Here is a 24,133-nt window from a genome sequence, read left to right as displayed (position 1 = left end):
GCGCGGCAGAGTGAGGCGTTTATTGGCTCAGTAGCGGCCCAGGACGGTGGCCAGCAGCGCCATCCGCATGTACATCCCGTTCTCCGCCTGCCGGAAGTACGCGGCGCGCGGGTCCGAGTCCACCTCCACGCTGCGGAAGTGACGTCAGCCACGTCAAGGCGGCAGCGCGGCAGGGACGCGCCTGGGGAGGAGGGACCCCCCGGGGAGGAGGGACCCCCGCCCCTGACCCCCCCGAGCCCCCCTCGGACCCCCGGGGACGAGACACCCCCGCCCCTGACGCCTCCGAGCCAGCACACCGCAGCCCCCAACCCCCCCAGACCCCGAGCCCCCCCAGCTCCCCTCCCCACCCAGCACACCGCAGCCCCCCCAGACCCTGAGCCCCCCCAGCTCCTCTCCCCACCCAGCCCCCCGAGCCCCCCCAGCTCCCCTCCCTGCCAGCACACCGCAGCCCCCCAGCCCCCCAGCTCCCCTCCCGCCCAGCACACCGCAGCCCCCCAGCCCCCCAGCTCCCCTCCCCGCCCAGCACACCGCAGCCCACAACCCCCCCAAGCCCCCCAGAACACCGCAGCCCACAACCCCCCCAAGCCCCCCCAGAACACCGCAGCCCACAGCCCCCGAGCCCCCCAGCTCCCCTCCCCACCCAGCACACCGCAGCCCCCCAGACCCTGAGCCCCCCAGCTCCTCTCCCTCCCCACCCAACACACCACAGCCCACAACCCCCCCCAAGCCCCCCCAGCACACCGCAGCCCACAGCCCCCCGAGCCCCCCAGCTCCCCTCCCCGCCCAGCACACCGCAGCCCCCCCAGCTCCCCTCCCCGCCCAGCACACCGCAGCCCCCCAGCTCCCTCCCCGCCCAGCACACCGCAGCCCCCCCAGCTCCCCTCCCCGCCCAGCACACCGCAGCCCCCCAGCTCCTCTCCCGCCCAGCACACCGCAGCCCCCCAGCTCCCCTCCCCACCCAACACACCACAGCCACAACCCCCCCAGCCCCCCTGCACACCACAGCCCCAGCCCCCCGAGCCCCCCCCAGCTCCCCTCCCCACCCAACACACCGCAGCCCACAGCCCCCCGAGCCCCCCCAAGCCAGCACACTGCAGCCCTTGTCCCCCCAACCCCACCCAGCACTCCGCAGACACCCCCTGCCCAGTGCACCCCAGCCCCCCCCCCGTCCCCACCTGATCTCGTTGACGCGGGCAGGGGGTGCATCACCACCATCTTCTCCTTGGCCCGGGTCATGATGTGGGGTGTGAGGATGAACTGCCCGAAGCACTGGGGGGGGGCGGGACAGGACACAGCCCTGAACGGGACAGGACACAGCCCTGAGCTCCATGCCCGAAGCCCCCACCCCGCGGAGGGCAGAAGGCTGCCGTCCCCACACCAGGGCGAGACCTGGGGTCCCCTCCCACCGCGCCCTACTCACGGCCTCGTACTCCTCGGCCACGTGGAAGCGCTCCTTCTGGATGCGGGTCATGTAGAGCACGTCAGTGTCCGGCAGCGCCTCCTCAATGCTCCCAAACTCCTCCTGGGGTGGCACCGTCAGCAGGGCCAGGGGGGCAAGGGGGGACCTGCCCCCCCACCCCGCCTGCTCACCTGCTTGATACCCTTGGAGGCCACGAAGCTGGTGATGTCAGGGGGCATGCGGAGGCCAGGGGGGGTCACGTAGCGCAGGTGACACGGTACTGGGTGAGCAGGCGAGCCAGGGAGTGCACTGTGCGCCCATGCTTCAGGTCGCCCACCATGGTGATCTGGGGAGAGCCGTCAGCCCCACCCATGGTGCCTGACGGCCCCCCAGCCCCGGGCACCGCCCTTCAGTCCCGCAGCACTGTGGTGGGGACGGGCATGGCCCCCCCCAGCCCCCAACGCCTTACCGTCATGCCATTGACAGTGCCCAGCTCCTCGCGGATGGTGAAGATGTCCAGCAGTGCCTGCGTGGGGTGCTCCCCCACTCCGTCCCCGGCGTTGATCACGGGCTTGCGACAGTGCTTGGCGGCCAGCTGGGAGCACAGGCAGGGCTGAGAGCAGGCAGGACGCGGCCCCCGCCAGCGCCACTGGGGCAGGACCTGGCTCCTGTTCCTGTCACCTCCCCAGCCTGCCCCACTGGGGAACACGGCCCTGCCCCACAGCACAGGTCACCAACCCCACCACCAGGGCAGGACCCCCAACACCTTCAGGGCAGGATGTGGCCGCCCCCGGCCCTGGAGCAGGCAGGGGACAGCCCCACCAGCCCCTCTCACCTCCACGGCGCCCGGCTGGGGGTGCCGCAGCACCAGCACATCGGCGTAGCAGCACATGGTCTGCACAGAGTCGGCCAGCGACTCGCCCTTCTGCACTGAGGATGTGGCCTCCGAGAAGGACAGGACAGAGCCGCCGAGCCGGCTCATGGCCGCCGCAAAGGAGCTGCTGGTCCGCGTGCTCGCCTCGTAGAACATGGACGCCATCACCTTGCCCTGCGGGGACCGCGCCATCACCTCAGGCAGCCCAGGGGCACTCGTGCCCAGAACAGGGCTCCTACGCTTTTGCTCAGGGTGCCCGGGGGGCCGGGCAGCTGCCCCATGCCTGGCTCACCTTGAGGATGTCCAGGCTCCGCTCCTTCTGCACCAGCATGCGCAGGGTGTGCGCCACGTTGAACAGATGCGACATCTGCGGGGAGAGGCGGCTCAGCCGGGGCGTGCATGGCACCAGGACTCGGCCGGGGCGCACAAGGCACTGCGTCCCCCGCACTCATACGGGTGCCCACGGCCCCAGTGCCCGCCACCAGCCCGGGCACCTGCTCCTTGGAGAACTGCTGGACGGAGAGGACGTGCTGCCCAACGAGGGGGTGCAGCAGCGGGGAGGTCTGGAAGTGGGGCACACCCTGGGGGGACGCCTGGCGTGGGAGGGGGCCCGGTGGGTAGAAGTAGCTGTCCTGGATCACAGCTGGATCTGCGCTACCGAGAGCAGCCGGTCAGCCTGCGTGGGTGGTCCTGCGGAGCCCAGCCCGCCTGCCGTGGGCCCCCGGACCCCCGGGGCACTCACCTGCCTCCACCACCTTCCTGCCGGCCTTTTCACGGGTGTCCTCGGCTGGGGTGGGAGAGAGGAGCGGCAGCGTTAGAGGGTGCGGGTGGCTGCGGCACCCCGGGCCCCGCTCTCCCGGGGTGCTGCCAGCACGGCACAGCCCTCCTGGCACTCGCAGCACTGGGTGAAAGCACTGCAGGGCCTGACGCCAAGGCCACGGCCACCCAGAGACGGGGCGGGCCAAGCCCCAGCGCGGTGCTGCGCCCCTCTCCCCGTGCGCCCCACAAAACCCGATCAGACGCAACCCAAATCACACTGGCAGGCGAGGGGTCCCCGAGGTGCCGTGCGGGCTGGGGCGGGAGGGGAGCAGGCAGGCGCAGCTGTGCCCTGTCCCACGGTGCCCGGCCCCATCACACGGTGGGGAAAGGGGCCTGTGCCGGGGCAGCGCGGGTGGCCCGGGGCCAGCGCGGCACCTGGGGGAAGGGATGCACTCATTGGCTATGGTTAGTGCCATTAGTACGGCCGCGTCTCATTGAGTGAGTGTCCCCCCCGACATTACCGGTGCCTCGGGCGCCCGGGCGGTGCGCGGCTCCCAGCCTCCGGAACGCTGAACGGGACACAAGGGCCAGCATCAGCGGGGCCGCCCAGCCGCGGCCCCAGACCCAGCCCTGGGGCAGCACGCTCACTGCCCCACCGCCCCGCTCGCCGTGCTCCGCCGCGCCACGCTGCCCGCCCCCCCTACCTGGCAGCCCGGGGTCGGAGGCCCGGTGGATGCGGGGCGGGAGGTGGAAGCGCCCCTCGCCCCCAGGGCCAGCCCGGCGGGGGCTGGAGGCTCGGCTGCGCAGCGTCTCTCCAGCTGCCACGTGCCGGGGCCGCTCGGGGGTCTGCAAGGAGAAGCCGAGCTGGAGCCAGGGCACGGCAGGGACGCCCTCTCCCAGCCCCGTGAAGCCCGGTACCTTCGTGCTCTCCTTGCCAGGGGCCGCATGCGGTGCCAGCACAGCTCCCGAGGGCCATTTCTTCACGTCCTGTCCATAGCCGGGGGGCACCAGCACCTGCGGCCGTGGGGGTGATGGGGTTGGTGATGGGGTTGGTGATGGGGTTGGTGATGGGGTTGGTGATGGGGTTGGTGATGGGGGACCCCGGGGGAGCTGGGGGACCCCGGGGGAGCTGGGGGACCCCGGGGGAGCTGGGGCCTTACCTGCCCGTCGATGTAGGCGACCTCCCCGCGCAGGACCACCCTCCGCACCGTCCCCTTCACCTTCATGCCCTCAAAGGGCGTCCAGCGTGCCTTGGAGAAGGCCGTGTGGCTGGGGATGATCCACTCGTGCTCCAAGTCCACCTGCCAGGACAGTGGGTCAAAGGCAGTGGGTCCGGGGCCGGGGCTGGATCGGGGGTGAGCAGGCAGGGACCCACCTCCACGTAGGTGTCTTCCTGTGCGGGCAGCCCAAAGATCTTGCGGGGGTTCTCATAGAGGCGCTGGACGACATCCTCCACGGTGAGCCGCCCCTCAGAGACGGCCGTCAGCAGCAGCGGCAGCATCGTCTCCAGGCCAGGGTAGCCGGGGGGTGGCTCCTGCCCCTGCTTCTCCTCCAGCGTGTGGGGGGCTGCGGGACGGGGCCAGTCACTGTGGGACCCACTGCCATCCCTACACTGTGCTCTCGCCCCGTAGCTGCCGTCCCCCAGGGCTCACCATGGTCTGTGGCAAAGCAGTCGATAGTGTCCATGTTCTCCCAGAGTGCCTCCACGTCCTGGCGGGTGCCCAGCGCTGGCCGCACGGCCGCTCGCCCCTCCCCGAGGCGCCCCAGGTCATCCCGGCACAGGAAGAGGTGATGCGGGGCCACCTCGCATGTCACCGGGATCCCCTTCTGCTTCGCTGCCTTGATGAGGAGGATCTGGGGGAGCCACAGTGAGGGGCGGCCCCAAACGGCCCCGCACCCCGTCACCACGGCCCACAGTCCCTCTGCCGCGTCCCTGGGTCCTGCCACTCACCTCCTCCCTGCGGGCCACGTGGCAGATGTGCACGGGACGCTGGTACAGCTGGGCCACCATCAGGACAGCAGCCACCGTCTGCCGCTCCGCATGTGCCACAACGGGCAGATGACGCGGCCACTGCTCGAAGTGCTGGGGGTGGGGACGAGGCTGGTGGGCACCAGTGCCGGGTGCCGGCTCCGGTCCTGCGCCAGCCCCTGCCCGCCACGGCTCACCTCCATCCACAGCGACACGTCGTCCATCCGCAGACTGGAGAAGGTGTCATTCAGGTACATCTTGAGCCCGGCAGCCGCCCCGGCCAGGGGGCCCAGCAAGCTGGCATTCTCCGAGGAAGCACCCAGGAAGAGGGCGAAGTCACAGCGGGCCCCGGCCTCGGCCAGCTGCGGGGACGAGAGGCAGAGGTTGCCAGGCTGTGGCCAGCCCCACCGCGGGCAGCGAGCGCACGGCAGCCGGCATCTCAGCACCTGGGGAGGGGACATGGGCATCGGGCCAGGCAGCGGCAGCCCCTCACCTTCTGCGCCAGGGCAAAAGAGGCAGCATCGGTGACAGCAGGGCTGGTGTTGGGCATGGCGCACACCATAGTGATGCCCCCGGCCAGGGCGGCTGCTGTGCCCGATGCAAAGTCCTCCTTGTGCGTGCCGCCCGGCTCACGGAGGTGGACATGGATGTCGATCAGGCCTGGGGAGTAGAGCAGTGTCAGCACGGGCAGGCCCCAGCCACGGGGTACACGGGACACCCCGGCAGCGCAGGGAAACATCTCCTCTCCCCACAGCACCCTCGGAGCCCCCAGCCTGGCTCCCGGTGCTGCCCCAGCTCCACACTGGGCCCTCGGAGCCTGCGGCCCCTGCCACGGCCCCGGTCCCACCTACCTGGCAGGCGGATGAGTTTCTGGGACGTCATGCAGTCGACGTGCATTTTCAGCGGGGGGGCTGCCCCGATCTGGCCCAGTGCCTGCAGAGACGGCAGCTGTGAGGCAGGACCCATCTTGCAGGGGTATGTGGGGCCAGAGCTCAGGAATGGGGCCAGGATGAGGATGGGGCCAGGATGAGGATGTCTGCCTAAGCCACACCCCAAAAACGACCCTCCCATAGCAATGCCCATGTACATCGCCCATCCCACACTATCCAAAACAGGATTTTCCTACCCCAGCCCCCGCTTTGCTCCCTCACCTGCACCCACATCCCTTGGGCCCCCACGTGCCCCAGCCCACCTCCACAAAGAGCTTGGTGCACTTGATGTCGATGATGAGTGGCACGGAGTAGTCGACAGCCAGGCGCCGGGTGCGGTATCCCTTGGTGACGAAGGAGGAGAGCCGGCGGCCCCCGGAGTTGCGCATTGAGAGGTTGATGACCATCTCAAAGTGGTTCTCGGCCAGGTAGTCCAGGATGCTGCGCTGGGTCTCCCGGGCGCCAGCCTCACTGCTGTCTGCCTCCTCGAAGTGCCAGTCCACAGCCATCACCTGCCAGCAGCAACGGCCATCAGGGCCCCGCACCTCCCCCAGGGGTGCCCCCAGCCCCTGCCAGACCCCCAGCCCCAACCTTGATGCCATGCTCGGTGTAGAAGTCAGCAGTGCCGAGGCTGGCGTACAGCTTGTAGCCGAGGCTCTCCAGGGTCCGCACCGTGGGCAGCAGTTCGCTCTTGTTCTGCAACGACCTCAGGGTTGGTCAGAGGATGGAGGGGGGGCCCAACCCCAACCCCAACCCCAACCCCAACCCCAACCCCAGGTACCTTATAGCTGCCGATGGTCAACAGGATGTTCTTCTTGGGGATCTTGAAGCCGGTGCTGAGCATAGCCTTCAGGTAAGCCTCGCAGCGGTTCTCCCCGAAGCAGGCCACCTCGCCTGTGCTGGTCATCTCCACGCCCAGCACCACGTCAGCGCCCGCCAGGCGCGAGAAGGAGAACTGGGGCACCTGGGGGCACAGGGGGCTCAGGGGCTGCCCGGCCACACGCCCCAGCCCGGCCCGGCCCCTGCAGCCCCTACTCACCTTGACACCGACGATGCCTGTGCCCGTCATCAGCCCCACAGGCTCCACATCCTCACCCATGATCACCTGGCTGGCCAGAGCCACCAGGTCCACCCCCAGGGTCTTGGAGACAAAGGGAAAGGAGCGGGAGACGCGGACGTTGCACTCAATCACCTTCAGCTGGTCGTCCTGGGGGAGAAGGGACAGCGTGAGGCTCATCTGCGGCTGCAGGGTGCCCTCCCGCTGTCACCGTGCCAGCCCGGTGCGGCCCCCGTCCCCAGCTGGGGTACCTTGGCGATAAGCTGCAGGTTGAAGGGCCCGGTGACCTGCAGCTCCTGCCCGACAGCATGGACAATGGCCTTGATGCGCTCCAGCGTCTTGGGGGTGATGTCCTGGGGGGGCGTCACCAGCGTGGCATCACCCGAGTGCACCCCGGCGTTCTCCACATGCTCCGATATGGCGATGGCCACCACCACGCCGTCACAGGCCACCGCGTCCACGTCGATCTCCTGCGAGCAGGAACACGGTCACAGCCCGGCACTGGGGTAGCGGAATGGTGCTTTTGCAGGGACTGGGGGTGCCCCAGGGCCGGAGCAGCCTCCTGGATGGACCTTGGCCTCCTGGATGAACTTGGAGATGACAACAGGCTGCTCCTTGGACACGGCCACAGCATTGCTCAGGAACTTCTCCAGGTCGCTGTCCGAGTAGGCCACGTTCATGGCAGCACCACTCAGCACGTAGGAAGGGCGAACGACACAGGGGTACCCCACCTTGCAGCAGAAGTGCTTGGCCGACTGCAGGAGAGCCAGCATCCTCAGGGGATGTGCCGAGGGCTGGTCCCCCCTCGAGCAGCCCTGCCACCCTCAGCAGCCCCCCATGACCCCCACCTCCATGTCGGAAAGCTCCTTCCAGAGGGGCTGGCTGATGCCGATGGAGTCGAGCAGGCGGGAGAACTTGAAGCGGTTCTCAGCTGAATCGATGGCCTCCGGGGAGGTGCCCAGGATGCGGCACTGCTGCCGGTGCAGGGCCATGGCAATGTTGTTGGGCAGCTGCCCGCCCATGGACAGGATCACGCCCTCGGGATTCTCCAGCTCATAGATGTCCATCACCACCTGCAGCACCGCATGGGGCAGGGGGATTGGCTGGGCCAGGGGCCACAGCAGCCCTCACCCTGCCCCAGCCCCACGGCAGGCAAGGGCCCCAGCCCCGCTCACCTCAAAGGAGATCTCATCAAAGTACAGGCGGTCGCACATGTCGTAGTCGGTGCTCACCGTCTCAGGGTTGTAGTTCACCATGATCGTCTTGAAGCCCATCTGCAGGGGCAGAGGGACGAGGTGAGGCCAAGGTCCCCCCGGGGCACCCCGCTCCTCCCTGGCCCCATCCTCTGACCAGGGATGCCCGACCCGCCGACCCCACGGGGTGCTGGGGCCCAGCTGACCTTGCGGAGCTCCTGGATGCAGCCGACAGCGCACCAGTCGAACTCGACGCTGCTGCCAATGCGGTAGACACCAGAGCCGATGACCATGACGTGGGGCTCACGGAAGGCCAGGTCGTGCTCGGTGCCGTTGTAGGTCAGATAGAGGTAGTTGGTTTGGGCCGGCCACTCTGCCGCCACAGTGTCGATCTGCTTCACCACCGGCAGGATCTTCAGGTCACGCCGCATCTTCCGCACGGCCAGCTCGGTGCTGCGAGGGGCAGGGTGAGTGCCAGGACACGGGCCAGGGCGCAGAGCAGGGCTGCCCCCTCCCTGCATTACCTGAGCACAGCCAGGGCAACCTGCTTGTCGGAGAAGCCGAGCTGCTTGGCCCGCTTGAGCACAGCGGGCGGCATGGTGCTCTGCTCCTCACGGTACGACTCCAGCAGCACCGCATGGTCTGTGATGTTCTTCATCTTGTGCAAGAACCAGCGGTCAATCTTGGTCAGCTCGTAGAGCCGCTCGATGGAGTAGCCAGCCCGTAGCGCAGCCGCCAGCACAAAGATCCGCTTGTCTGTTGGTGTCTCCAGCTCCTGCCGGGCCGGGGGGTGAGCGGGGCTGGGACGGGGGCCGATGGCCGCCTCCCCCCCAACTGCACTGGCAGCCCCCCGCCCCAGACCCCAACGCTCACCACGTCTGAGGCCGGCTTCACAGTATGATCAAAGCCCACGCAGTTCTCGTCCACCATCCTCAGCGCCTTCTGGAAAGCCTCCTCGAAGTTCCTCCCGATGGCCATGACCTCCCCTGTGGATGGGGCCATGAGCGGCCGGACCCTGCACCCACCCATGCTGCCCACCCGTGCTGCCCGCCCGCCCCACGCTCACCCACGCTCTTCATGGAGCTGCCAATCTTGGTGCTGACACGCAGGAACTTGCTGAGGTCCCAGCGTGGGATCTTCACCACGCAGTAGTCCAGGCTGGGCTCGAAGTTGGCTGTGGTGGAGTTGGTGACGGAGTTCCTGGGGAGGGGACGGGGTTCAGTGGCGGGGACTGTCCCACCAGGGGGGTGCGAAGCCAGCTGGAGAGCGCCCCATCCCGCACCCCAGTGGGGTCATTACCTGAGGAGGGGCAGGGGGATGCCCAGGGCCAGCTTGGCAGCCACATAAGCCAGGGGGTAGCCGGTGGCCTTGCTGGCCAGGGCCGAGCTGCGGGAGAGCCGGGCGTTCACCTCGATGATGTAGTACTGCAGGCAGCAGGTGAGCAGGGTTAGTGGGGCGGTGCAGGATGTGGCCCCCGCAGCATGAGGCCGGGCGCCAGCAGCGCAGCTCTCTGCTGCCCAGTGCTCGGCTGGCACTGAAGAGCCGCTAGTGCATGGAGGGCACAAATAGCGACGGGGACCAAACGGGAGGGCAGCCATCGCTGACGGCTGCAGCGGGATGGAGCTGGGCAGAGACCACCCAAGGACCACGCGTGCACACGGTGCCGGGACTGAAAGACCCTGCGCCTTGCTGCGCTCATGGAGGCTGCCTGAGCCACGGACATGACGAGACCCTCTGGCCCCAGGGACACCGGGCACCACGGCCCGGGGAGGCTGGTGAGGCACAGCCCCGCAAGAGGAGCGCTGGGCAGGACCCGGACCTGGGCTCTCCCAGGGCAGGGCTGGCCAGGGTTGTCGGAAGGGAGAGCTGCAGCCGGGGCCCTTGAGGGGCCGCACTCACCTGCTCCGACTCAGGGTTCAAGGCAAACTGGATGTTGCACTCGCCCACGATGCCCAGGTGCTGCACCACCTTCACGGCTGTGCGCCGCAGCATGAAGTACTCCGAGTCGTTGAGGGTCTGGCTGGGCGCCACCACGATGGACTCGCCCGTGTGGATGCCCAGCGGGTCCAGGTTCTCCATGTTGCACACCTGGCAGCAGCGGGGTCACCGTGGGCTGCTGAGGTGCCGACCCCCACACGCTGCCCGTGCATGTTCCCAGCTGCTGCTGCCCCAGGCGGGTCCCTCCTGGCTCCCACCGCCTCCTCCCCTGCTCTGGGGAGCAATGGGGGCTCCCCTGCACAGCCAGGGCTTGAACACAAGCCCCTGGGACACGCCATGTGTTGCAGCCCCCCCACAGCACAGCGGGTGCCGGAGGTCTGGCTCAAGGGGCACAGCTCCCAGCAGCTGTGATGGCACCACAGGAGGAGCTGGGGAGCCCTCCATGGGGATGGGGTCCAGCAGGAGCCCCTGACCCAACACCCGCTCCTCCATGAATTCCCCCCCAGCAGAGGCCTGGGGGGTCTCCCCCATCCCATACCGTGACACAGTTGTTGTAGGCATCCCGCACCACCTCATACTCGATCTCCTTCCAGCCCTTCAGGGACTTGTCCACCAGGACCTGGGAGGTGTGGGTGAAAGCCTGGCTCACCAGAGCCACCAGTTCCTCCCGGGTGTTGGCAAAGCCGGAGCCCAGGCCCCCGAGGGCGTAGGCGGAGCGCACCAGCACCGGGTACCCCAACCGCTCGGCCGCTGCCTGTGCCTGCGGAGAGTAACGGGGTCACGATGGGAGCAGGAAGGACAGCACCCTGTCTGGGAGCTGCCCCCACTCTGCCTCACGACCACCCCCAGTCCCACCCCCAGACCTGCTCCAGGGAGGCAGCGGCCTCGCTGGGTGCCACATGCTCCCCGATCTCCTCCATCTTCTCCACGAAGACCTTGCGATCCTCTGTCATTTCGATGGACGTGACAGGGGTGCCCAGCACCCGCACGTGGTACCGCTCCAGCACACCCGCCTTGGTGAGTTCCACGCCGCAGTTGAGGGCTGTCTGGCCCCCGAAGGTCAGCAGTACCCCGTCGGGGCGCTCGTTCCGGATCACCTGGGGGGCACCGGGCAGTAGGGCAGGGACCCACGGCAGCCCCACAGAATGCACACTCCAGCTGCCGCCCCCCAAGCGCCTCCCTGTCAGCCCCTAACCCTCCATGTATGAGCCCCTCCACCACCCCACAGCCCCCCAGGCAGCTTCTTACCCTCCAGGCAGTCCCCAGCCCCCCATCCCTGTGCCCCCCAAAACATCCGCTCTCCCAACTGGCACCCCAGGGTGCTCACCTGGGTGACGTACTCAGGGGTGATGGGAAGGAAGTAGACCTTGTCCGCCAGCCCCTTGGAAGTCTGCACTGTGGCGATGTTGGGGTTGATCAGCACTGTCTGGATATTCTCCTCCTTCAGTGCTTTGATGGCCTTACGGGGAGCAAAGGGGTCACAGCTGGCGGCCTCAGGCCCGCACCCCCTTGGTGACCCCCACCACCACCCGTGCCCCCGGGGTGGGCGCTCACCTGTGACCCCGAGTAGTCGAACTCGCCTGCCTGCCCGATGGAGAGGCCGCCGGAGCCCAGGATCAGCACCTTGCGGGGCCGGGCCGCACCCTGGTCCCCCGCCGGCACCTCATCATAGGTCAGCCAGTCCCGCAGGCGCTCCCGCACTGGGTGGGGGGGACGAGTCACACTGGGGCCACACATACTCCCGTGCACAGCCCCAGCCCCACAGCCCGGCACACCGCCCACAGCCCCTGCCCCACGGTCCTGCCCATGGCCCCTGCACTCAGCCTTGCCCCACAGCCCCTGCACTCAGCCTTGCCCCACAGCCCTGGCCACCCTCTCCTGCCCCACACCCACCTGTCCGGGTGCTGCCACCTCCGCTCCGCAGGTCCCGTGCTGCCTCCACAAAAACGTCAAAGAGCCCCTCCAGGTCCGTGGGGCCGGCGCGGTGCTCGGGGTGAAACTGGACACTGCAGAGGGGGTCAGGCAGGGCACAGCCCCGCGCTTCCCCAGCCCCCCCAGCCACGACCCTGCACCCACCTGAAGAAGGGCTTGTGCTCGTGGACGAGGCCCTCGTTGGAGCCGTCGCTGGCATTGGTGAAGAGCGGGGCCCAGCCGGGCGGCAGGCTGCCTGCCTCCACTGCGAAGCCGTGGTTCTGCGCCGTGATAAAGCAGCGCCGCGTGTCCTCATGCAGGCACGGCTGGTTGTGCCCGCGGTTCCCATACCTAGGGTGGCGGGACAAGTGTCAGGCAGCACTGGGCAGCCAGGACCCCACAGTGACCCCTGTGCCAGCCCCTGCTCACTTCATCTTGTAGGTGCAGGCGCCGAGGGCCAGGGAGAGCAGCTGGTGCCCCAGGCAGATCCCAAAGATGGGCTTGGGCTGGGGCGCATCCAGCACCTGGCGCAGGCTGGACACCGTCTCCTGGCAGAGCTGCGGGTCGCCGGGGCCATTGCTGATGAACAGCCCATCAAAGTCTGTGCCGAGAGAGCAGCAGGGTCAGAGTGGGGCTCCCCGGCCCCCCAAGGTCACAGCAGGTCTCCCCACTACCAGCAGCCTAGTAGCAAGGCCCCCCAAGCCCACAGCCCCCCAACACCCCAGCAGGGTCACACCAAGGTGCCCTGATGCCACAACCCCCATCCCGGTGGCAGCAAGGCCCCCTAGCCCCCCCATGGCCCCCCATGCAGGGTCACAGTAGGGCACCCTGATGCCACAGGCCAGAGCCCCCCACCCCAATCACAGCAAGGCACCCCGAGCCTCTGCCCCTCCATCCCTGCGGGGTCCCACCAAGGGCCCCAAACCCCCAAGCCCCCAGGAAGGATGACATCAAGGCTCCCCGACCCGACGGCATGGAGCAGGACACGGTTCCCTGCTGCCCCCAGCACTGGCCAAGGAGACAGTCCCTGCTCCAGCCCCTGTCCCCCACCCCTCGGCAGGGCCCCGGCCACTGCCACTCCACCTGCAGTGTCCAGCGGATGGTTCCAGGGCACCACGGTGACAGCCGCCCCCCGCTCACACAGGCACCGCACTTGGTTGTACTTGAGGCCGCAGTCGACTGCCGTGATGCGCAGCGACCCGCCGGGGTTGAACACGCGGGGTGTCTGCGGGAGGGGTGAGTGCAGATCGCCCCAGCCCCCCAGGCTGGGACCAGCCCTCCACAGACCCAGCTGCCCCTCCAGCCGACCCCCATGCCCCCCAGCCCACTGCCAGCACCCCCAGCCACCCCCCCAGCCCAGCGCGACAGCCCCCTCAGCCACTGCCCCGGCCCCCTCACCATCCCCACACATGCCCCCCAACCACCCTCCCCCGGCCCCCCCACCATCATCAGCCCCCCAGCCCTACCTTCAGCGACACCTCCTGCACCAGGTGCCGCTTGTTGGGGTCCTCAAAGGAGAGGCTCTTCTCGGGGGTCCCGTCTGGCACCAGCTTCCCCAGCAGCGTCCCCTTCTCACGGATCTTCTTTGTCAGGGCCCGAGTATCCACCCCTGTGGATGACCGTAAGACACAACCCTGTGGCCCCGTCCCACCCCGAGCAGGACCCCGAGGCCCGGCAACATTGTCACCCCCAACCGCCGACACCGGATTGACCCCCGGGGTGGGGTGGGGGGGGAAAATCTCAATGCAAGGACAGGTCCGGTCCAGAACTCACTGCCCCCTGGGCGCCAGCCCCTCAGCTGCCCCACAGCCACCCCCCCGTTCCCACCCCACCCCAAACCCAACCCTGCCGTCTCCCCAGTCCCACCTTCCAGCCCAGGAATGTTCTGCTCCTTCAGCCACTGGTCCAGGGAGCGGGATGCACTCCAGTGGCTGGGGGTCTCCGAGCACTCGCCCACCACCAGCGCAGCCACGTGGATCTTGCTGGACTCGAACCACTGTGGGGGTGAGCATGGCCGGGTGTGCGGTCACCACCCCGGGAGAAGCCCCGTGCACCCCTTGGGTGCCCAGCTTGGCCTTCCCCGTGGGGCACAGCAGGACGGCTACAGCCCAGGGCTGGGGGAGCCCCATGGGACAGGGACCCCATCCCTGGCCCACAGCACAGGACCAGCCCCCACTGCCACCCCACATGCTGGGCTGTCACCCCCCCACCTCGGCCCACACCCAGCCCTGCAAGTTGAGGCTTTGTCCAACCGAGCCCCCAGCTCTGGGGGAGCCCCAGGACGGGGTGCCCATGGGCCAGCACGGCCCGCACTGCGGGACCCCTCAGCTCGGCACAGCCACAGCACGAACTAGCAGACGGGAAAGCACCACTCCCTCCGGGCCACAGCCTCACTGGGGAGCCCCAAACACGCCAGTGCGTCTGTCCCATGGGACTGGGGCTCTGGTTCCTGGGAGCGGGGCCTGCTGGGCCTCAGCAGGGACCCACATGCCCCTGGCCCAGAGAGGGCTGCCAAAGGTGAGAGTGGGGCTAGGGGCTCCTGGCCCGCCAATGCGGGACGGGGCTGGGCAGGACGACCCCCAGGGTCAGCATGGGGACGCCCGACACGGCACTGCTGCAGCGGGGCCTGGACTCTGCCCCGGGGGCAGGGGAGGCCGGAGGACAGCAGCACAGAGGTGGAGGGGCTGGGAGGGGTCGGGGGCCTCCCGCAGGCAGCAGGGGCTACTCTGCCCTGCCCCGGCCCCGCCTTGCCCTGGGGGGCTGGGACCCCCATCCTGCAACGGAGCCCCGGCGAGGACAGACACATGGCCCTGCTCCCCATGTGCTGCGAGGGCCCCCCGATCCCAGTGCACGGGGTTCTCCCCCACTCTGCCCAGCCCCTCCTGGCAGCACAGTGGGCTGGAGCACCCTGCGCCCCACTGCTGGCTCTGGGCCCCACGGCGTTAGGGTCAAACCTCCGCTGCGTGCCGCAGTGGCGGCCGGCACTCCCCCGCCGTGGCACCCCGCGCCGTCCCACCCAGCCACGCGCCGGGTTGGGCAGCTGCATGTGCTGCGGTGGCCCCGCTGCAGGGACAGGCTGCCCCGCTGCCCCGCCGCCGGCTCCCTCACCCTGCTGAGGCCGAAGGGGTCCGTCTCGTCCCGGGGGACGCCGTAGTTGCCGACGAGCGGGTAGGTGAGCACCAGGATCTGCGCCTTGTAGGAGGGGTCGGTGAGGGCCTCGGGGTAGCCCACCATGCCGGTCTGGAAGACTGCGGGTGCAGGGAGAGGGGTGAGGGGAGGGACGGAGCATCGCGGCCGCCCCCCGTCCCGCCGGCGGAGGCACCCGGGCCCCGGGCAACCTTAACGGTCCTGCGGTCCGCGGCGCGCTGGGCCAGCCCCGGTTCCTGCCGAGCGGCGGGGCGCCGAGCGGGCGCGGGTCCCCGGGCCAGGCCGGACATCCCCCCCTCCCCTCCCGGTGACGCTCGCCGGGCTCGGGCCGCCCCCCGACATCCGCCGCCGTCCCGGACCTGGTCCCGGTCCAGCCCCGCCCGCCGCACTCACCGACTTCCCCGGCGGCGGCCGACCCGACGGCTCCGAAGAGGCGGCCGCGCAGCACCGACCCGTCCTGCAGCACCAGGCAGCCCATGGCGGCTCCACGTGCACTCCGGCGGCTCCGCGGCGGCAGCGGCGGCGACCGAGTGAGACGCGTGCACGGCGGCGGCGGCGGCAGCAGGATCCGGGGCGGGGCCGGGCCAGGACGGCCCCCGCGGCGGGGCGGGGCGGGGCGGGGCGGGGCGGGGCAGCACGCGGCGGCCCGGCCGCGGCACCTGGTTTACCGTGCGCCCGGCGGGCGGGGGCGCCGCGTAGCAGCGCCGAGCGGGGGCTCCACCACCTGCAGCGGCCCGGGGCCCGATCGCGGGGCCGCGGGGAAACGGCGGGGTGCGGGCAGGAGAGGCCCCTGAAGACCGAGACCACAGCGGCGCGCAAGACCGCGGCACCGGCATGGCACAGGGCAGCCCGAAAACAGCCGTGGTGGACAGTGGATTGAAACACGCACGGAAATGACACCACGGAAAGTAACCATCTGCTTTTTGTACAAAATAGACAGGGGAGAGCGCGAACGCAGTCCCCCACTACCACAAATTATGCAGTCGAGTTTCCCGCATTTGGGGAAATCGCAGGGGTCAGCACACCCGGAGTGCAGGGGATGAGCCTCGCCCTGAGAAAACCACCTGCATGATCATGGTGTCTCCCCTGCCAGGTAAGTATGACGCACAACCGCGACCGCACCACACCACGCACCCGCACACACACACACAACACGGACACCGAACACAAACGCCCACGCGCCAAACACCACCACTCCGCCTCACGCGCCTCACCATCTGCCGCCACGAAGACCCACGCAGCCCCCGCGCACACCCGTGGCCGGCACCGTCGTGGCGCGTTGGGCTCCCGTCATCCCACGCGGTGCTACATCTGCATGGACACGCCCTCACTGGCCCCGCCCCGCCCCTGCCGGCTCGCAGCGCCTCCGCCGGCCCCGGCGCCATCTCCGTGGCCACGCCCCCTCCCGCAGCGGCCCCGCCCCTGGCGGCCCCGCCCCGCCCACCCGAGACGCCCCGGCGGGTCCCCCGCCTGCCCGCACCGCCACCGCCACCGCCACCGGGACCGCCACCGCCACCGGGACCGCCACCGCACCGGGGCTTCATCTCTCAGAGCCGAGCGGGACCGCGCTGGAGCCGCAGCGCCGGCAGAGCGCGGCCACGGCGGGGCCAGCGGCGGGAGGGGACCCGTGGGGCGGCGCCGGGGCCGGGGCGGCCTCTGTGACCGCCCGGGGCCCGGTCCTCTGGCGGGGAGCCGGGGGGGCCCGGCCGTGCCCGGGGCTGGGTGGCCGGGGGTGGCCGGGGGGCGCGGGTGCGGCTCCGGGACACGGGCTCAGCTCCGCTGACGGCCGGAGCCGCAAAGGGGAAAGCCGGAGCCGCGGCCCTCAGCCGGGGCAGAGGCCCCGGGCCCGGACGTTGGGCTGGGCCCCGTTAGCCGGGCAGGACCCCACTGGGTGGCACCGGTTTGTACTGGGCGCCCGTACGGGTCAACACGATGGCACCTACGAGGCCCGTGGACAAAAGCCTTGGCAGCCCGCTGACGCCCGGTGCCGGGAGCGGGGGGCTCTGGGCGCCGACAGCAGCACGGCGAGAGCGGACGCCCGCGGAGGAGCCAGCCCACGAGCACGCGGTGCCGTGAAAGCGCCCGTGCGCCCTCCGTGGGGATGGCGAGGGGCTGGTAAACGCCGGCACCGGCGGCACCCCAGACCCAGCAGCTCCAGCGATCCGTGCCTGGAACCGCACGGGCCCTGGCGCTCCCTCGGCCAAGGCAAACCCGCCCTCCAATCCCTCTCCCGCTGTCCGGGCATTGCCGGTCGGGCTCCTAAACCTCGCCCCGCCACAGGCAGGTGCTGGGGCTCTCGGGGTTTTCTCCCCGGTGCCTCTGGAGCCAACAACGTCCCTGCTCAGGTTGCACACGCCCACCGCCCGATTAAACCGTAACCGAAGAAACAAGTGGCGAACGCCCCACGCACGCTGCTTCCCCCGCCTGCGTGAGCCACCCTCCTGCCGTGGGAGGGGGCTGGGTGCTGCGGGTGACGCCGTTCCGGCCTCCCGTCCGCGGGGACACGAGCCCCGGTGCCCGCAGACCGGAGCCGCTCTCAGGGCCGTGCCGGCTGCTCGTGGGCTGGAGGCGTGCGGGACAACAGCGCTTGCTGTACGCGTGCAGAGCGAGGTCAGAGAATAGAAAGGGCCGTACATAAAATTCGAGGTGAACTTCAGCTACTGCATGAAGTATCCGGAGAAAAGACTTTTGACCAGCGGGGCTGGGTCCCAGGCGTGGGAAGACGGGTAAGAAAAGTCTTGGGACAGCACCGAGGTCTAGTCGGGCTTCGTAACGCTGGTGGTCGTGTCTGTGAGGGTTCAGGTGACATGACATTGAAGCGAACCGGGATGTGAGAGGCTGGAACGAGGCCGGGATGGCGCAAGTGGAGGCCGGAGGGCTGACGCCGAGCGCGTCAGGGGATGGGGAGGAAGAGGAGAAGAGAAGGGGCGGAAGGGCTGGGGCTGACGACCGTAAGTGATTAGGAAGCCCAGCAGCAGGAACGGGCGGCGGGACAGCAGGGCCCCGCAGCGCCGGATCCTGAGCTCCCAGGGCGTCGGCGGCCCTTCTGCCGTAGCTCTCGACTTTGAGAGAAAGACGGCGCGAGTCTCCGCGCCTCCGCGGGCTGCTGGGGAAGGAAACCGGGGAACCCTTCCCAGGCCTCTTCGGGCCTCCGCAGCTAGAAAGGATGAGCCAGCGGGACGCCGGGGCCTCAGCGAGTCGGCAAGGTCGACCGAGCGAGGGCGCGAGCTATCTGGAAAGCGGGAGCGCAGCACGAGGGAGCCGCCGAGGCTGGGAAAGACCGTTAAGGTCCTCGAGCGCAAGCGTAGAGCCGCCGCCGCCGCGCGCACCGCTGAGCCGCGTCCCGAAGCGCCACATGGAGGCGCGACGGCAGCGGCCGGAGCCTCCCCGTCCGCCCCCGCGGGAGGCCGACGGCTGCCGGGCGCCGGGTCCCGGCCCCAGCCCGGCCCCGGGTGCCGCTCCCGGCCGGGCCCAGGAGCCGCGCGGGCGCGGGCGGGGCCGTCCCGGGCGGGGCCGGAGGGGAGCGGCGGGGCGGGGCCGCGGGGGCGGGGCCCTGCAGACGGCGCCGCTCTGCAGACGGCGCCGCTGCGGGCCGGGCGGCCAGGGGCGGGGCGGTGGGGAGCGGGGCGTGGCCATGCAGATCGCGCACCGCGCGGGGTGACGGGACAACCACGCGCCGCGACGCGACGCGCGGCCACGGGCGTGCGCGAGTGCTACGTGGGCGCTGCGTGGTGGAAGGAGTGGGGATCGGGATGTGGGTTCGGCGCGGCGGGGACGCGGCGTTTGTGTTCGGTGTCCGTGTTGTGTGTGTGTGTGCGGGTGCGTGGTGTGGTGCGGGGGCGGTTGTAAGTCATACTTACCTGGCAGGGGAGACACCATGATCATGCAGGTGGTTTTCCCAGGGCGAGGCTCATCCCCTGCACTCCGGGTGTGCTGACCCCTGCGATTTCCCCAAATGCGGGAAACTCGACTGCATAATTTGTGGTAGTGGGGGACTGCGTTCGCGCTCTCCCCTGGCTTGGTGGTGCCAAAGACAGAGCTGAAGTGGTTTGTGGGGACTTCTGTGGGGTCCGGTGGGCGGAACTGGGCCGGGGGGTGGTGGTGGGGGTGTCCGGTCGCCTCTTCCCGACCCGTTCAAGGGCCGCAGGGCGGGCGCAGGCAGCCACGCCGGAGCCGTCGCGTCGGCAGCCGGACACGGTGTTCCCCGCGGGGAAGTTCATTGTTTTGCCCGGCGCTGCCGAGTTCCCATCGCGGTTCGGAACACCACGGACACCCCCGGCTCCTCCGCTGTCGTGGTTTAGTCCCCGCCGGCAACTAAGCCCCACACAGCCGCTCGCTCACTGCCCCGGTGGGATGGGGGAGAGAACCGGAAGAGTAGAAGTGAGAAAGCTCATGGGCTGAGATAGAGACAGGTCAATAGGTGAAGCAAAAGCCGCGCTCGCAAGCAAAGCAAAACGAGGAATTCCTTCACTTCCCGTCGGCAGGCAGGTGCTCAGCCATCCCCAGGAAAGCAGGGCTCCGTCACGCGTAACGGTTACTTGGGAAGACAAACGCCATCACTCCGAATGTCCCCCCCTTCCTTCTTCCTCCCCCGGCTTTGTATGCTGAGCATGACGTCATATGGTCTGGAATGTCCCTTTGGTCAGTCGGGGTCAGCTGTCCCGGCTGTGTCCCCTCCCAACGCCTTGTGCACCCCCAGCCCGCTCACTGGTGGGGCGGTGTGAGGAGCAGAAAAGGCTCTGTGTGAGCCCTGCTCGGCAGTAACCAAAACATCCCCGTGCATCAGCACTGTTTCCAGCACAAACCCAAAACGCAGCCCCACACGAGCTGCTCTGAAGAAAGTCAACTCTCTCCCAGGCAAAACCAGGACGTCCGCGCATCGCCCGGCCCGACCTCCGCTGCCCGCCCCCTTCCCGCTCCGCCCGCCCGCGGGGCCGCGGCCGACCGGACCCGCGAACCCGGGACCGGCCCTTCCCCGCCCCACACACTTGAGGAGTGCCGCAGCTATGGGTCCCGCCCCAAAAAAACCACCAATCAGCTCTGTCTTTGGCACCACCGAGCCAGGGGAGAGCGCGAACGCAGTCCCCCACTACCACAAATTATGCAGTCGAGTTTCCCGCATTTGGGGAAATCGCAGGGGTCAGCACACCCGGAGTGCAGGGGATGAGCCTCGCCCTGGGAAAACCACCTGCATGATCATGGTGTCTCCCCTGCCAGGTAAGTATGACTCACAACCGCCCCCGCACCACACCACGCACCCGCGCACACACACACAACACGGACACCGAACACAAACGCCGCGTCCCCGCCCGCGCCGAACCCACATCCCGATCCCCACTCTTCCACCACGCAGCGCCCACGTAGCACTCGCGCACGCCCGTGGCCGCGCGTCGCGGCGCGGCGCTGGTTGTCCCGTCACCCCGCGCGGTGCGCGATCTGCATGGCCCCGCCCCGCTCCCCGCGGCCCCGCCCCGCCGCGGGCCCCGCCGACAGCCCGGCCCGGCGGCTCCGGGCGCGGTTCGGCTGCTCCGGTCCGGCGGCACCGGCAGAGAGACGGGACGTGCGCCGCTGCCGCGGCGCGGCCGCCGTGCCCGGAGCTTCACGGCCGGCGGAGCCGAGCGGCAGCGCCCGCGGGGCCGAGGAGAGGGCGGCGCGGGGAAGGAGCGTCGCTCCCCGCGCCGCGGGGCCGGGGGGGACGTCCGTCCTGCGGCTCCTGCCCCGGCTCCGCCGGCACCTCCGGGGCTGGCCGGGACAGCGCGGGGTCAGCCGCTCCGGCCGGCCGTGCCGCCGCCGGGCCCGGGCCCGGGGCCGCTCGGACACGTCCCTCGCCCGCCGAGGGAGAGGACTGCTTCCCGCTTCCTCCCCGGGGGCTGCGCCCCTTCCAGGCTCCTCGAAAGCCTCTGCCCTTGACCAGGACGGCGATCCGGGCACGGGGACGGGACGGGGACGGGTTCGGTGCCCTCCTGCAGGACCCCCCCGCCCTGGACCGAAGCGCTCGAGGCGGCCGTGATGGGGTGCTCCGGTGGGGTGGGGTCGGGGCAGGGGAAGGGGCTGAGACGACACCCGGACCCCCCCGGCCATGTGCAGCTCTCCCCACCGCCGGCACACAGCTCTGGGGGCGGCCGGCACAGCCGTCCCGCTCCCGCACCCCGCGGGGCCCACCCCAGCAGGGAGGGTGGCGGCTGCGCTGCGGGATTGCTTTGCTCCAGAGGCCTCTTCTGCGCCCATCGCCGCTTATTTCCCTATTCCCAACGTCAATCCGGAGCGGAGGAGAGCAAGGGAGAGCTCTAGCGAAGCCACCGAGCCAACGCCCACGCCAGTGAAGTGTCGGCGCATCTCAAGACGCAGCTGATCGCGTGCCCGGCTCAGCCGGGATGGAGTCACCTTTCGGCACAGCAGCCCCGGCGGTGCCGCGCTCTGCCCTGCACGTAGCTGGCACAGGGCTGGTGACGCCCCGCGCTTCGGCGGCTGCTGAGCGGTGGTGCCGGCACCGCACCAGGGCATCCTCTGCATCCCCGGGCAGCGGCTGGGGTGGGCAAGGGGCTGGAGGGGACCCGGCCGGGACAGCCGACCCCAGGGGTGTGGCACACCGTGTGCCGTCCCGCTCAGGAATAACCGGGTAGGGTAGGGTAGGGTTAGGGAGTTTTTATAGCACCCCTCGAGGCGAATTAAACACACATTTGTGCTTAAACATAAAAGGAAAATTTAATGAACAACGCATTGGGCAGAGCCCTACTGCAACACGTGGTTCTACATGGAGTCTGCAAAGATGTGTCACAAGCAGATTCCTTATATCCACGTGCACCAGCACCCATCCGAGAGTGACTGCACGGGGCACCTCAGCCCGGCCGTGGGTCCATCCCCCAGCCCAGCTCTGCTGCCCAAGGGTGGCCCCTGAGTGCTCCCTTTCCAGGATGGCTACAAGACAGTGCTGAGGCTGTTTCTTATCTCATCACCGAGGGAAACTTCACTCCCTTGCAAGGAGTCCTTCTGTCTCTGGCACTCCTGCTTCCAACCACTCCAAACCCTTCTTGTACCTGGGTCGTCTTGCCCTCCATGCCAGATCATTCCTCGGTCACAAATGACAACTGCTGAGCAGTTACAATTAGAATTTCACCTTTAGTAGGATAGGATAGGATAGGATAGGATAGGATAGGATAGGATAGGGCAGGGTAGGGTAGGGTAGGGTAGGGTAGGGTAGTTCAGCTGGAAGGGACCTACAATGATCACCTGGTCCACCTGCCTGACCACTTCAGGGCTGACCACAAGTTAAAGCACGGTATTACGGGCATTGTCCAAATGCCTCTTAAACCCTGGCAGGCTTGGGGCATCGACCGTCTCTCCAGGAGGCCTGTTCCAGGGTTTGACCGCCCTCTCGGTAAAGAGATGCTTCCTCATGTCCGGTCTGAACCTCCCCTGGCACAGCTTCGAACCATTCCCACGCGCGCTGTCCCTGGATCCCCGGGAGAAGAGCTCAGCACCTCCCTCTCCACGTCCCCTCCTCAGGAAGCTGCAGAGAGCAATGAGGTTGCCCCTCGGCCTCCTTCTCTCCAAGCCCAGAGTCCTCAGCTGCTCCGCAGAGGACATGCCTTCCAGCCCTGTCACCAGCTCTGTTGCCCTCCTCTGGAGGCATTCGAGGACCTTCACATCCTTCCTAAATTGTGGGGCCCAGAACCGCGCACAGGACTCGAGGTGAGGCCGCACCAAGGGCAAATACAGCGGGAGAATCCCCTCTCTTGACCGGCTGGTCGTGCTGTGTTTGACGCACCCCAGGATGGGCTTTGCCCCCTCGGCTGCCAGGGCTCCCTGCTGACTCCTACGGAGCCTGCTGCCGACCAGCACCCCCAGGTCCCTTTCTGCAGGGCTGCTCTCCAGCCACTCCTTCCCAGTTTGGACATGTGGCCGGTGTTACTCCCTGCCAGGTGCCGAATCCGGCATTTGGTCTTGTGCAATGTCATGCTGTTGATGATTGCCCAGTGCTCCAATCTATCTAGATCCCTCTGCAAAGCCTCTTGTCCCTCAAGAGAGTCAACAGCACCTCCCAGTTTGGTACCGTCGGCAAGCTTGCCAATGGGGCATTCCAGTCCCGCATCCAGATCGTTGATAATATACTGAACAGCACTGGCCCTAGGATGGAGCCCTGAGGCACGCTGCTGCTGCCCGGTCGCCAGCCAGATGTAGCCCCGTTCACTGCAGCCCTTTGAGCCCTGCCCTCCAGCCGGTTCTTCACCCAGCGCCCCGTCAACCTGCTCGTCCCACAACTGGCCGACTTGTCCGGAAGGATGCTGTGAGGGACAGCACCAAAAGCCTTACTGAAATCCAGAAACCCCACATCCACCGCCTTCCCTTCATCCACTGAGCGGGTGACCTTATCGTGGAAGGATATCACATTAGTTAAACGGGACTTTCCCTTCATGACCCCATGTTGACTGTGCATCTTTAGATGCCTTTCAACAGCAGCCAGGATGACCTTCTCCATCGTTTTTCCAGGCGCTGAGGTCAGACTCACAGGTCTGTAGTTTCCTGGGTCTTCCCTCAGGCCCTTCTTGTCACCTGGAATAACCCTGGCTTCCAGTCAGCAGGGACCTGCCCAGAGTCCCAAGACCTTTGGTAGGCGATCGAGAGGGGTCCTGCCCTAACATCCGCCAGCTCCTTCGGCACCCGGGGGGTGAATCCCCTGGGCCCCGCGGACTTACGGACACGCAGCCGATACAGGCGGTCCCGGACAATTTCAGTCCCCGCAAACGGAAAGTCACCGCTCCCGCAGCCCCGGTCCTCCGACTCCGAGGACCGGGCAGGCCAAGGTCTGCCGGGATTCTTAAAGACTGAGGCGCAAAAAGCTTCGAAAGCCTCCGCCCTTTCTGCGTCCCTATTTGTCAGAGGTCCACCCTCAACAAGCGTCGGTCCAGTGTTTCCCTTAGACCTCCTCTTGCTGTGACCGTGCTTGAAGAAGCCTT

The 24,133-nt window shown here is 68.6% G+C and overlaps 1 protein-coding gene and 3 non-coding genes across 4 annotated transcripts; 1 reads left to right on the top strand and 3 right to left on the bottom strand.

Moving 5' to 3' along the window:
• Positions 1–27: 27 nt before the first annotated feature.
• On the bottom strand, positions 28–15,654 carry CAD (carbamoyl-phosphate synthetase 2, aspartate transcarbamylase, and dihydroorotase). The gene is given in 47 exon segments (XM_059835877.1): positions 28–130; positions 1,176–1,191; positions 1,194–1,269; positions 1,421–1,522; positions 1,591–1,670; positions 1,673–1,745; positions 1,869–1,994; positions 2,235–2,447; positions 2,566–2,640; positions 2,768–2,922; positions 3,016–3,060; positions 3,737–3,819; positions 3,868–3,878; positions 3,951–4,046; positions 4,193–4,333; positions 4,408–4,598; positions 4,685–4,886; positions 4,984–5,115; positions 5,199–5,363; positions 5,495–5,661; positions 5,853–5,934; positions 6,194–6,442; positions 6,522–6,626; positions 6,712–6,894; positions 6,970–7,137; positions 7,239–7,457; positions 7,560–7,742; positions 7,836–8,060; positions 8,163–8,261; positions 8,387–8,633; positions 8,705–8,955; positions 9,054–9,166; positions 9,247–9,380; positions 9,480–9,604; positions 10,080–10,268; positions 10,657–10,878; positions 10,982–11,215; positions 11,446–11,577; positions 11,673–11,818; positions 12,012–12,124; positions 12,195–12,380; positions 12,459–12,630; positions 13,113–13,254; positions 13,496–13,638; positions 13,896–14,025; positions 15,138–15,277; positions 15,570–15,654. Coding segments are annotated over 47 exon segments (6,669 nt in total).
• A 459-nt stretch (positions 15,655–16,113) lies between these two features.
• Positions 16,114–16,277, bottom strand: LOC132322012 (U1 spliceosomal RNA). The gene has a single exon (XR_009484998.1). It is a non-coding gene; the product is annotated as a U1 spliceosomal RNA (small nuclear RNA).
• A 2,751-nt stretch (positions 16,278–19,028) lies between these two features.
• Positions 19,029–19,192, top strand: LOC132322007 (U1 spliceosomal RNA). Its single transcript, XR_009484993.1, has one exon. It is a non-coding gene; the product is annotated as a U1 spliceosomal RNA (small nuclear RNA).
• A 1,045-nt stretch (positions 19,193–20,237) lies between these two features.
• Positions 20,238–20,401, bottom strand: LOC132322033 (U1 spliceosomal RNA). The gene has a single exon (XR_009485018.1). It is a non-coding gene; the product is annotated as a U1 spliceosomal RNA (small nuclear RNA).
• Positions 20,402–24,133: the final 3,732 nt, after the last annotated feature.

Source organism: Gavia stellata, chromosome 2 (assembly GCF_030936135.1).
Source record: "Gavia stellata isolate bGavSte3 chromosome 2, bGavSte3.hap2, whole genome shotgun sequence".
In the NCBI taxonomy this organism is placed as follows: domain Eukaryota; kingdom Metazoa; phylum Chordata; class Aves; order Gaviiformes; family Gaviidae; genus Gavia; species Gavia stellata.
This window is presented reverse-complemented; position numbering and strand designations above follow the sequence as displayed.